General features: G+C 40.8%; 1 protein-coding gene across 1 annotated transcript in view; it reads right to left on the reverse strand.

The window, feature by feature from the left end:
* Positions 1-9,168, reverse strand: part of LOC110075963 (apolipoprotein L5) — a 38,467-nt gene extending 29,299 nt beyond the window's left edge. Inside the window, exon 1 of the mRNA XM_078376192.1 lies at positions 197-9,168. Coding sequence (XP_078232318.1) covers positions 197-294 — 98 coding nt within the window. The 5' untranslated portion in view covers positions 295-9,168. The remainder of the gene's footprint in view (positions 1-196) is intronic.
* Between the last annotated feature and the right edge of the window lie 5,075 nt (positions 9,169-14,243).

Here is a 14,243-nt window from a genome sequence, read left to right on the forward strand (position 1 = left end):
AGATGTTGTCATTGAAAAGAAGATGTCGTTGAATTTCCCCAGGATTTGAAAAGTCACTTCTTTTTTTTAGTACAGTCCCAGAATTCCCCCACATGTGTAGTTATTGGCCGATAGACTGGGGTATTCTGGGAATTATAGTCCAAAAAGCAACTGTTCTAAACTGAGCAAATTCTCATGATCTTTGCACTTACAGTACTTGCCTGGTGATGTTGTTGTCTTCCGGTTCTGGTTGATGCTGTAGATAATTTGCTGTCCCATTTGAGCTTCACTCTTGTAGATCTGCACCTCCTTCATTGTTTTTAAATGGATCCTTGGGGGGAAAAAGGGTCAGAAATATCAAGAACTAGGGCAGTTTCATTGCTGGTATTGGTGTCCGGTATCCACCTCAAAATCGGGTTCTCTTAAAGCAGTTTCATGGTCCATTTGTCCCACTTCCTTAAGCGGTGAGACAATTCACAGGAAACAGCACCGAAATTTGGTTTGGCTTCCTTTGAATGACAGTATGCTGGAGACTTTTAGTATTTTGATAATATATGTGTTGTTCACAAAATATAGAAATAAAACACAAGCAGAAGCAAGCATGCAGCTATTCAAGTCAATTGACCTGTTACTAGGTGTTAAATCCTCAAGAAAGTGCCTTCATGTTAAGATACCTCTAGCTTTCTGTGCCTCCTTCTATTTACACCAATGAACAATATGGTCATTTCTTTACACTTCCGAAATGAAAAGCCTCCATTAAGATGGGCAGGGGCATCAAAACCATTGTTTTCAAGCCCTGTTAACTTTCCCAGTCAAACACAGGGAGCTTAAAATATTTCCAAGTCATTATCTTATCACATAAGAGTCATCAACCAGCCATCCTAGACAATGAGCAATCTTCTTTACGGTCAACCACTTACGTACAACATTCTCATTTGGAAATGATGAACTCCGTTGAAAGAAGCTGGAGAAGGGCAGTTTGTCCTAAGATATTGGGAAATGATGGGGACTGATAGGGACAAATCAAGACATTTTGCTGCCTGAGGATAAGGCAGTAGCTGTTCCCCTTTCCATGTACTCAGGTTGATTGGACTGACCATTTAATTTTATGTGAAGCAGAGCTAAGGGACCACGTCTCTCTCCTCACCTGAGGCCACAGGTTGATTTAGGACAGTGGTTCTTAACCTTGGTTACTCAGGTGTTTTTGAACTACAACTCCCAGAAACCCCAGCTAGCACAGCTGGTGGTGAAGGCTTCTGGGAGTTGCAGTCCAAAAACACCTGAGTAACCCAAGGTTAAGAACCACTGATTTAGGAGATGAAGAATGGTTTGCCTACAGTATAGATCAGTTCAGCTGCCTGTACTTTCTGGAGGGCTATATGTGGAAACTCACAATAAACACTTGCACTCTCAGATTTATCACTACACTTCTGTTACAATCACCACCACTGTTACAGCATAGTAGAATTCTTCAACAAATTTTCTTTATGTACACTATACTCTTAATTTTTATAATCATTTAAAGTCTATATTTTTATACAGTATCTGCCCCTCCCCATTTTGTCTACCCTTAAATTAACTATCTGACACTGTCATTGATCTTAAGTGACATACCTTGGGCAATTTAAGTCTGGCTGGTTGTGTTTACATAAACGTGTAAAATCACTGGGCTAAAATTCATGATGAAGTAGGCCCTGCCCATTGACTACGTGACAGTTGTCTCTCCAGCTCTTTGTGAACTCTTGGATTATCTCAAGAATGGCCGATATGAGAAGCTCTGTTTTTTCTCATTCTCCTCCTGTAGTAGAGATAACTTTGATTACTTACCATTAATTCTGTGAAGAGGGGAAAAAATTATAGCTACAATAAAAGGCAGTGATAATCAGTGAGGTTAAATCCTCACTTCGCTACAAAATTAGTTATATGATCACGGGCTAATCATACTCTCCTACAATTCTACCTCAATTCCAAGCCGGAATTAAGATTTCCGGAAGAAATATCAACAACCTCAGATATGCAGATGATACCACCCTGATAGCAGAAAGTGAGGAGGAATTAAAGAACCTCTTAATGAGGGTGAAAGAGGAGAGTGCAAAAATGGTCTGAAGTTCAACATGAAAAAAACTAAGATCATGACCACTGGTCCCATCACCTCCTGGGAAATAGAAGGGGAAGATATGGAGGCAGTGACAGAGTTTACCTACTTGGGCTCCATTATCACTACAGATGGTGACAGCAGCCATGAAATTAAAAGATGCCTGCTTCTTGGGAGGAAAGCGATGACAAACCGAGACAGATCTTAAAAAGCAGAGATATCAGCTTGCCAACAAAGGTCCGCATGGTCAAAGCTATGGTTTTTCCTGTAGTGATGTATGGAAGCGAGAGCTGGACCATAAAGAAGGCTGACCAGCGAAGAATTGATGCTTTTGAATTGTAGTGCTGGAGGAAATCAACCCTGAGTGCTCACTGGAAGGACAGATCCTGAAGCTGAGGCTCCAATACTTTGGCCATCTCATGAGAAGAGAAGATTCCCTGGAAAAGACCCTGATGTTGGGAAAGCGTGAAGGCAAGAGAAGGGGACGACAGAGGACAAGATGGTTGGACAGTGTCATCGAAACTACCAATATGAATTTTACCCAACTCTGGGAGGCAGTGAAAGACAGGAGGGCCTGGTGTGCTCTCGTCCATGGGGTCACGAAGAGTCGGACACGATTAAACAAATAAACAACAACACAATTTTATCTCATAGGACTGTTGTAAAAGTAAAAGGAAAGAAACATATATGCTGCCTGGAGTTTCTTGGAGAAAGGGTTAGATAAATGAGATACTTTCAGAAAGGACTTAGAGCTTGGGAAAAGTTCTTTTAGAACTACAATTTCCAGAATAACTCAATTACCAGGCCCATTGGGAACTGTAGTCCACAAAGTAACTTTTCCAACTTTTGAATGTGATGGAATAAAATGGTAAGAGGAAACATACATTTAAAATGTAGGAGGAAAGGACTTTGAGCTGTTCCCTGCGAAGGATAGACCTTTCAGGTCTACATGAAAGACCAGAAACAGGAAAGAAGATTGCAATTTGTGTTCTCTTGGCATATTTCCAAAAGGCAGCCTCTAAACATGACCTCATGTTTATAAAACAGAGATTTTATGAAACTGTTCTGCCACTCTTCATTCCATTTCAAAACTCCCTCTTCACTTGCCTAACTGATAACGCTTAGCATTCAGGACACCTCTGTCTGATGGTGTTGATTTACACTTGCTGGAAATACGAGATTACAGAAAATTGGAATAACTGCTTTTCAGAGTCTGCATTGCTCCGATATTCTGCAATCTCATGGCTTGCCCCTGAGTTTCTAATCATACCAGCTGCTATGAAAAGGGACACCTAATCTGTTGGAGATACATTTTAGGTAATTTATCTCAGCAATGTCTTGCTGAGTTGCATGCTAGTCACATCAAATGCAACATTTTGCCTACCACTTTTGGAGTACTATGTATTTCTTCGGAGCCTAACGCGCTGGGACCAATCCACTATTATATACTAGGGGATATTAAACTCAGTCATAATATCGTACAGTATATGGAAGGAGTTTCCAGTGGCTGATGCCAGATGTGGATATTCAGGAAAATGGAATGTAGAATTCCATTACACAAGTTTTTGAATAAGAAACATTAAATCATTGACCTTTTCCTTCCTCTCTGTTTTTCCATAAAGTCATAAGATGTCTAAGACATCTTGCTGCCAAAGGCTTGGTACTTAAATTTCGCCAAAGCTAAAGACTAGGTTACGTTCAATGCCATGCTTGAGACTAGATTAAGGGGTGCAAAAGAGGCCATTTGGTACATGCAGATTTTTCCTCCCAGAGATGAAAGGCTGGCAAGGCTCAGAAGCAACAGCTAGCAAGCTGCTGCCACCCTGAGCATCTGCTGTCTGAGGCACTTATTTCACTTTGTCAAATAGTAGGACTTTCCCTGCCTGGATTGGAGCACCACCAGAGAAGAAGAACACCAGTGGCTCATGATGCAAAATAAGTGGCCCAGCCAGTCTGGGAGGGTGGGGTGAATTGATGCACCACAGCTACTGTGGTGCACTGATGAATTTCATGGTTGGAGACTGAATGTTGGTTCCAGCTCTCTTTTTTTCATGCTTTCAAATAGATAGAAATTGGTAACTGCTGATAAATTCTGCTAAAAACAAAACAAAACACAATACAAAAGCCAACATGAAACAAAATTCTCTTCCATTTGTACTGGCTGAATTCTGTAGGCACAGCTCTTCATGGCACAGAAAGGTCTCTGTTGTACCTGTTGGATTAGAGTACCAAGGAGCAAGTGACATGAACCAAGGAAAGGGACAAATCACTGTTTCTCAACCTGGAAAGAGAGAGGCTCCTCACTGGGGGAATTTTTGGGGGTAGGTGGGGAGGAGGCATGAAGGGATGGTCATTTCCACCCCCCAAAAGATAAATTAAACTCAAAGTGTATTGACATTTTTCCCTTCTCAAATTTTATCTGGTAGAGACTTTACAGAGGATTTACAGCCCTCCTCCAATTAGGCATTGTTATATTAATATTAATATATTACCTTAGAATTATATTCTGAAAATATATTTTTATCGCGTTTCCTTTACCCTATTAAAATGGCTTCTTAATCAAATGTGGGGCGGGGATTGCAGGTTATTTGACTATTGCAAAAAGAGGTCGCACTGGGAAACACTGGGATAAATGGATGGTCAGATGGTCTTTTCCCCCTCTTGTTGCTTCAATAGTCCATGTGTAGATTGCTACTTTTAGGCTTACATCCATTCACATTCTTCTCTAAAGATACTTTCTGTTTCTTCTTCCCTTCTAAGTTAAGGAGATGCAGCTGCAGGTCACTTTTCCATAAGAGACACCTGATTAGACCTCCAGTCATGGAAGTCATCTTTAAGGGCTTTTGAAAATCAATGAATAAGCCTCTTTTGCACAGAACCAAAGAACAATTGAGTTGGAAGGGACCTATAAGTTCCAACCCCCTGCTTAATGCAGGAACCCAAATCAAAGTATATCTAACATATGGTTGTGTAATTTTGTTCATGCTGGAGCTATGGGCTATGAAGTTAGCTAGGAGATAGCTAGAGAACTGTTGGAGGAAAGTTTGGTCAGACCAAAATTTGGCTGCAGTCAAGACCAGGAAATACATTATCATGCTGTAGCCACTCTAGTACTGTGAACTGGACGGATCAGGCAAAGTCGGACACATGGCCGAAGCACCGATTGTATTATGGCACCACCATCTGTTCAGTTTGCAGCTATGAACTAATCCATGTTTATTAAACCACTCAAGTGGAGTTGTGAGGCAGCCAGGGAATAAATAAATCATATCCAGTCAATTATATATACCATACAGCTTTGCTTACTTGGTGACATCACTTTTTCTTCTGTTCTTTGACCAAACCTTACAGCTGTAGCACCCAAAACAAATAAAATATGCCTCTGTCAGGTGAAGATTTATTTGCCAGCTATTTTTCTGTATCACAAGCTGCTGCTCAACTTTGCAGGCAGGGCCAGATTTTTTAAAATGTGTTTTGAGGTGATTCAGCTTGTTTTTGTTTTCTCTCTCTCTCCATTCTCAGATTTCAACTCACCTTTTTAGGAAATTATCAAGGCAACGTACAAATAGACGAACAGAAGTAAAACACACACAAGTACACTGAACGGTCTGAAAAGAATCAGTGGAAGAATATCTTTCATTTGTTATGTGGGAGGCTGAACCTGGGAGCAGAAGAAAAACATGGTGGCAGTGTCTGCTGAAACCTTTCCCTTCCTGATGTTTTATTCATGTTAATTCTTTCTCACTTGTGCTTTCCTCTCTGCAGAGGAAAAGTTGCAAGGTCATTGAGCATGCATCCCTAAAAAGTGGAGAGGAATTCTGAAAAAAAAAAAATAGGGGTAGGATTCAAGTAGCAGAGAGAAAGGAATGGAGAGGATATCCATATTGCTTATATATAGCAAACTGATATCATTTTGTTTCAGAGTTTTGAATTTCAGACAAAATTCCCTTTTGTTAGGCAGTAGAAATATAGAGATCTACAGAGGAGAATAGCTACAAGTCCCCCAGAGCCCACCTCTTTATTTATTTTATTTTATTTTATTTTATTTATATCCTGCCTATCTGGTTGGTTAAGACCACTCTCATTAACAGGGAATGAAAGTCTCAATAATTCACTCTGAGATGTTTGCAGGAGAAAGAAATTAAAAACATTTCTTTACTTATGCTATAAGTAGTTACTTAAAATTATAGGCTTGTATATGCTGCTGTCTTTATTGCACACATACTTAGCAACCAACCAAATGGATCAACAACAAATAAAACAACTGCTACCAACCCAGGAAAGAAAGGGAAAGAGTATGCAGAAGACAGGTAGCACTCTTTGTAAATTCAAATCCTGGAAGAAACAATTGGTTAGTGCTGGATCCACCCACTCCAGAAAAGTCCCTCCCAGTCAAACAAACTATAGGTGGCATGCAAGGTTGAAAATAAAACTCTAGCACTTTTAGTTGTCACATCTGGATTCTGGAGAATCTTGGCATCTCAGATCTGGTGTAGTATTAAGAACTATGTAGCTACAGCTCAGAGTAGAGTACTGTACTAATGTTTCCTAGCAGTGAACTCATAGGGTATCACTCCTCATCATGCTGTGGTGAATGGGGCGGTGATAAAGAATTTATCTGGCTGAAACGTTTGTTCCTCCTTGCCTTTTGCCAGTTGGTGCCACTTACTGCCACTTACAGCTCTTTACCAGGATTTCTGTTCTCACTACTCCACTTCCCTTTTCTCTTGAGAGATTAGCATTTCTTTAAGAAATTGATTAAAAACATTACAGAAACAGACAGGGAAACCCTTGAAGAAATCCTATACAACACTTCAAAATAATTTTTAAACTGATCTTGTCTGTCGGATCTCTCCCCCTCCCACCTTTGCTTTAGAGCTAAATCAAAAGTTTCTGATGGCAGAAGACATCTGCTGCTAATCCGCTACACAGCAACGGGGACAGAGATGAGGAAATCAGCCTTGTCTGCAGCTCTCCTCCCCATATCTCATGCCTGAGTCAGCTTGTTTTCCTCTGCCCTTCCCATTCTTTTTCTTCTTATTTCTTTTTACCGGCTTGCTGTCCTAGTTCTAGATCAGGGAAGTGACCAGCTAGGTGACCAGCGAGAAAGAGAAAGCGAAAGCAAGGAATCAGCAGAGAGACTGGTGGATGTTTTCACTCTAGCCTTGTTTCCACTTCTTAAAATAGCTCTACTTTGCTCTGGCTGTCCAGATTTGCAGGAGGCACAGTTAGAGCAGAGCTGTCTTAAAACGGTCTTCTCCATTTTTCCCCTTGTTGCCCAGATGGCCCAGCATTACATTAGCAAGCCTTTACAAGAGAGAGAAATGAAACAGAACAGGAAGAGAAGAGGAAATCAGACCCGGGCACCAGGTGTGGAGAGAATTCAAAAGGCAGTCAGTGTCTCTGCTGCCCATACTCCCTCCTTCCTTACATTTTTCAGCATTGTGGCGTTTGAAATTGTTCTCCTGTGGATAGGTGTCCTACTGTACTGGTACCATGAGTGAACATAAAATGCAACTAATGGTCTATCTGGCTGAACCAGACAATTTATTATAACTTATAATGTAAATGCACTCAGTGTAAGCAATCTGGCTAGGTAAGTAGTTTGGTGTAACATAAAATATTAAGCTGTTGTCAGAGGAAACAAATACTGTACAGGGTACACAAGAATAATGGCTCTGAACTTAAACAAAGACACCCAAGATCCTGAGCTGTTGCTGTAAAGTTTTGATTTTAATCTTTCACACACACCCCTTCCTGTTTTAGGATATGGCTTATCTTCTGTCTCTGGTCTACGGCTAGCTGAAAAAAAAGAGGGGCTGAATCTGAGTTTGAGGATTTATATACCGTATTTTTCCGTGTATAAGACGCCCTTGTGTATAAGATGCCCCCCCCCACTTTTCTAATCCAAAATTAAGAAATCTAAGTGGGGATTAGCAAGTGTAGGGGGAAAGGGATCAAATTGCTGCTTTGATCCCTGCTTTCCCCTCCACTTGTTTTTGTTCTCTCCTCAGCTTACTTCCATGTATAAGACGACCCTCAATTTTTGGTCTAAAGATTTTAGACAAACGTATAGTCTTATACACGGAAAAAATACAGTATATATTTTGCTATGCTTCTCTTTTTCTTCTTTATTTAGCCTTCTTTCTTACAATCCCCAGGAATGGTTTAGAATACAAAGTGGAGATGCAGCTGTCTCCCACTGTCTAAAATCAATCTCTCCTTCTCAGGCACTGAGTCTCAATCCAGATGGCATGCTTTCCAGACCTTAGCCCTGATTTAACCACAAGCCATGGCCACTGTCTTCTGAAAGCTGCAGTTGGTCTCCAATGAGAATCTGAAATACAGGAGGACGAGGCGTGGATGTGTGCAGGCGCATGTAGAGCTGTGAATGTTTGCCCCACACCAGACTGGTATGTGGCCATTTGGATTCTTCAGAAAGTCTAATTTTACTTTTGGTGGTTCTATGACTAATGTAAACTGCAAACAGCTTTAAAAGTTCAGTGAAAGGGGAGTCACAGTAGGGCCCTCGCTTTTCGTAGGCACTCACATCTTTGCAGCCTAGTTGGTGGTAGAAATGAAAACAGCTGCTCCCTTCTTGTTACACCTTCAACAGGACTGCCTGCCGAAAATTCCTTCTATAGGAAAAATCCATGTATATTACCAGCTGCTGGGTTTCTATGCAATAAAAAAGGCAGGAATAGAATAGGCCAGGGCTGGGAAAAGTTGCTATTTTGGACTATAATTTGCAGAATACCTCAGCCAGCATGGCTGGTCATAAAAAAAAGAGCAAACTTTCCCACAATATTTTGGGAAGGGTGCCTACATCTGAACAGTGTCAGGAAAAGCAGACTGTTCAAAGAGAAGGGGCTTAATTTATTCTCATTGCTTCATTTCTTTACTCAGGGCAAAAACATCATGTGAATCAGTGGCATAGTGTGGGCAGGGGCACCGGGGCAGTTGCCCTGGGCGTGAAATTCCTAGGGGTGCAAAATTTCAGCCCTCTCACGAAGCCATCAGGCAGGGCAGAGCACACTGTGGGTGAGAGAGAGGGAAAGCCTCCCTTCCCCTCTACTGCTTCACTCGCTCCATTTCCCCCTCTGGGTAGGCGGTAGTGGCAGTGGCAGGGTTTGGTGACAGGTGGGCAGACCTGCCTTCTTGGAAAGGATGGCCTGGAGGGCAAATTGTGGCCTGGAACAGCCCAGTCTCCTTCCCCTGGCATAAACAAAGCGGGTGGGTGGGCAGGCTATGTGGAGGGGGGCAGTGTGGGGAAGGGGGTTGCACTGGCTCTGAGCCCCTCCCTTGCTGTTTGCTAAGATGACCTCAAGGGGAGCAATGCTTGCCCCAGGTGCTGGCAACCCACACTATGCCACTGCTGTTAAGTCTGTCTGTCATGTGCTGAGTTTAAAAGCAGAATAATCCCAAACATAAATGCTCTGAACCCGACTTCCCATCAATTAGAGATGGCCAGTGTGGTAAGTCTGAGTACACTTTTTTCTAGAAGGGCAGGATTAAAATCCAATAATAAACAAACAAACAAACAAACAAACAAACAAACAAATAAAAGTAAGTAAGTAAGTAAGTAAGTAAGTAAGTAAGTAAGTAAGTAAGTAAGTAAGTAAGTAAGTAAGTAAGTAAGTAAGTAAGTAAGTAAGTAAGTCATTGAGCCAGAACTGGGGAGAGCTGAGTTCAAATGTTTATTCAGCCATACAGCTTGCTTAGTGACCTTGAGCCAGTCATATTCTGCCACCTTTGTCTAGGGCCAGCCCTATCATTAGGCTGGATAAGGAGGGAACCTCAGGTGCAGAAAATGGGAACTTCACTGCCCACAGTCACTGATGGGTATTTGCTGTTTTGAGGGGCACTCCTACCACAGCCACTCAAACACCAGTCTCGCTTACATGCCTGCATCCAACCACATCACGTCAGAGGAGATGACACATCATTTCAGGGGCTGCAACTCTGCTCCCTCCCTGACTGGATTAGCAGGGGGAAGAGAACTAGGAGTAAAAAGTACTGTAATGGGTGTGGTCTTCTGGCAAAAGAGGGGGAGATGGCTCCATGCCATCATCAAGAAGCCAACTCAAGACACATCTGGCTGTTTCTAGAAAACCTTGATCTGAAGATTCTGTAAACAAAGGGGGGTGGCCTGGACCCATATTGTGAGTTAACTTTGGAACATGGTAGATGAAAATTAGTAGCAGTACTGCACTGGCTTAGCCATACAGGAGGACAAGACAGACGGTACCTGAAGTGACAAGATTACTATGGCAATTGCTATACTTAAGCTAGCTGGTTGAACAGCTCAGTCGTTTAGGTATCTGGCTGCTGAGCTAAAGGTTGGAAGTTTGACCCCACAATGTATCTCCTGTGAGTAGAGTGAGCCTTTGTGGCCTTGGGAAAGCTGCACAGTCCTAGGGTGCCCCCACAAGAAGGGAATGGTAAACTACTAGTGAGCATTCACCACCTGGAAAGACTTGAAGAGTCACCATAAATCAGAATTGGCTTGATGCCACATCATCATCATCATCATCATCATCATCATCATCATCATCATCATCATCATCATCATCATCATCATCATCATCATCATTATTATTATTATTATTATTATTATTATTATTATTATTATTATTATTATTATTATTATTATTATTATGTCAATGTCAATGTCAATGTCAATGTCAATGTCAATGTCACAGAGAGGACACTGCTTCTACCTTTGAAGGAGGCATGCAGATACAGCCGGGAAATATTTCTTTCATTCCAAGGCACAAAACTGAGAATCTTCTAATTCTCCTGGTCAGAGAAGCACAGTAGTAAAAGGGAGCACGTAAAGAATAGGCATTAAAATGAAAAGAAAACAAACAGTGTTATACTGTTCATCTCTTGTTTATTTAACATGCTGTTCTTGCATGAAGGTATAAGCATGTGTAGGAGTTTAATTCACTCTATCCAAAAAGATGGCTGGATTGACATTATTAGAAATGGGCACAAACCCAAAAACTGGTGGTTCATGATGGTTTGTGTTTCATGGCTACCCATGAACCACAAAGTAACACAACCCCCTCCCCCTGAAAAACAAACTGGTTTGTGTTTCATTTTTCAGGTTCATATTTAGGATTGTGATTTAAGCAGTAGTGTAAAGGAAGCAGGGCTCAGAGGGCTGAAAAACACCAGGACTTTTTGATTAGTGGAAACAGTGACATCAGCTGCCATTCCCTTACCATCTTTCTTGATTCCACCAACTTTTGGTGCGGTTCTCAGAGTAGTTGTGGAGGGAAGATGGGTGGATTTTTCCGCAATATTGGTTGGTTATGAAGTATCATTGTTGTAAGGCAAAGTACTATTAGCTGGCTTACAACAGACCTCTGCCTAGTAGAGATGAAAACTGCTGGAAGTGGTTTCTTTACTAAAATGAAGTCTGATAATAATCTTATTACAGTGAGGGACAGTGTAAACCTGTGGCCAAGATATAAAGCTATGCCTCATGGAAGGTCCAGGTTTGAACATTGGCCTCAATCAGGAATGTACTTGGTGGTCTCAATGCACATGGTATTGTGCCTTCAGCCTTTCCATGTGGGACAAGGGATTAATACTTGATTGTTCTAAGTTGTAAGGATTTCAGCAAAACAATGCATACAAAGCGCTTTGAGCATTTCAGAAGGTTGTTGTTGCTATGTGCTGTCAGGTCAGAAACCACTTATAGTGACCCTAAGAGGGCTTTCAAGGCAAGTGAGATATTTAAGGATTGGCTTGACCAGTTCCACACCCCCAGTGAGTCTCGATGGCTGAGTGGGGATTTGAATCCAAGCTCCCTGAGTCTGTCACTCTATCCACTACACCATATTGGGTATCCTGTCTTGAACATTTCAGCGGCTTGCAAATCATGGCGAAGGTGATGATGGTGGTGGTAACAATGATGACTGGACCATTCTGATTTTCAGACTGAAAATGGAGTAAATGCATTGAATCAAAGGGACTTACTTAAGTACTCCTTTAGTAAAGTCAGTGAGTTTTTTCTAGCTGGGACTAACAACAAGATTTCAGCCATTTTGAAATTGGGGTTTATTGCAGAAGGAGTAATATATATGCAATGACCAGCATGCCGGTCACTATTTCCATATACAGAGTTCCAACTGCAGAAGCTGCCTCAGCTATGTGACAGGATGCTGGTTGTGTGCCCAGTTGTGTACGACTGGCATTTTGTCAGATTACCATTGCAGCTTCCATAGCTGTAGCTCTGTGTGCACATGTATATTAAATAGATACTGGGCAATAGGTTTAAACTGAGGACTTTGCCTTTTCAAATAATAAATGGATCTCATTTCCTCTGTTTTGAATTCATCCTTCTGCTGCTTAGCAGTTTATAACTTATCATTTTCTTCATCAACATATTTATCCACACCTTATTTTTTTAACTGGACAATCAATAATACACAATTGAGTTCTGAGCTGTTTCTAGCGACTTTCTTGCAGCTGTTAACAGATAACTTGCCATCACTGGGAAGTCTTTAGGAATCAGATCTTGAATACCATCAGGACACCCCAAGGGTATAGCTGCACAGTTTAATTGCAACTGATTAAATGGATACTCTTTATTAATAATGACTAACAAAATAATAATTGATGCTGGTTTTTCTGGGCTCAACAGATGGCTTGTCCCCCTGTGTGGGTGCAGCTGCTTCATGAGATCTGGGTAAACTCCGAATCATTTGAAATCTCCCACTGTCATGTCAAACCCCACATTCTAAAAACAATACTCTTTAACATCTGAGGAACCTCTTGTTAACTTAAAGGAAAGAAAAATAATTAATCTCCAGAGATTCTAAATGTAGAATCTACAGAGCCTCTGATTTACTGGTGACTTTTTGTCACATTAATATTTCTTTCCAATAAGTGACTAGTAAGACCTTTCTTTGATTCCTTCGTTAAGCCAGAAAAGCTTCAGCCATATTGTGTCATTATGCAGGGTCTATTTGTTGATACCTGTTCTCAGATTCATATGCCCAGGCCAGACTGGCCTCCATCTTTGCTGTCCTTCTTCAAGCAGGCAAAAACCTTTATCTTCTGACAAGTTTTCCCTCAGTGACTGGCTGCCTGAGTGGGCTGATATGCCTTAGTGCTTGGAATGTCATATTGTTTTTTGTTTACCATTTCTCAGAGTGGTATTTTTTAACTTATTAGTATTTGTTTTAAGCTTTGAACATTGTCTTTTAATTATGTAAGCCACTTTGGGTCCTTTTTGAAGAGAAAGGCGGGGCAAAATATAATACCTACTGACCTGCCTACCTACCCCAGCTTAATTTTCAACTTGTTCACTGTAACCATGGTTTATGCAGGGAGGGTTTATGATGTAGCTCTGAAATTGCAGTGGGTACAAAATCCACCCACCTTGCTGTTGTGCGGAAGTAATTGCAGAAAGACTGTTACACCTATATTAATGTTGTACATATTCATTAGCTACATTGATATCCTTCCTTTCCTTCAATGAGCTCAAAGTAACATAGACGGCTCCTGTCCTCCTTGCTTTATGCTCACAATAAACAGTGTGAAATACATCAGAGTAAGGGCCCAATCACATAAGAAGAGAAATGCATATTTCCTGCTCTCATAATATTTTCCTTCTAGGGACATATCTCTTTCAAAGCAGCGTGCCTGAGATATCGGACATGCAAATTAAGCACAGGTTTATCATTCAATAACCAATCACAAAAGAAAGTCAAACTGCTTTGCAAAATGTGGATTTAAGCAAGCTCACATCACTATATGCAAATGTATTTCATCTCTTATATGAAACTTGTTTCTTAATGACCTATTAACAATATCATTTAATTATTTGTTCTTATTTAATAATATAATTTATTGTCATTGTAAGTATATACACAGTATACCCATACAACGAAATTCACAAATTATTTAAACATTTATGGTCCACCTTATATCACAGGATCTCAGGGAAAGTTACAGGATTCTATAAAACAATTTTAAAACATAAGATAATTTAAACAATGTTAAATCAAGCATTTTAAGGCACCAAATCAAAACATTAAAACCATTGCACTAAAACCTGTACAGACCATGATCCTCAATCCAGTTTAGTGGTGAAATGTACTACAGTCTGAATCACTTGAATACAGCTCTCTAACCAATGTGTTATGCTGGATTT

Source organism: Pogona vitticeps, chromosome 5 (genome assembly GCF_051106095.1).
Source record: "Pogona vitticeps strain Pit_001003342236 chromosome 5, PviZW2.1, whole genome shotgun sequence".
Taxonomy (NCBI): Eukaryota; Metazoa; Chordata; class Lepidosauria; order Squamata; family Agamidae; genus Pogona; species Pogona vitticeps.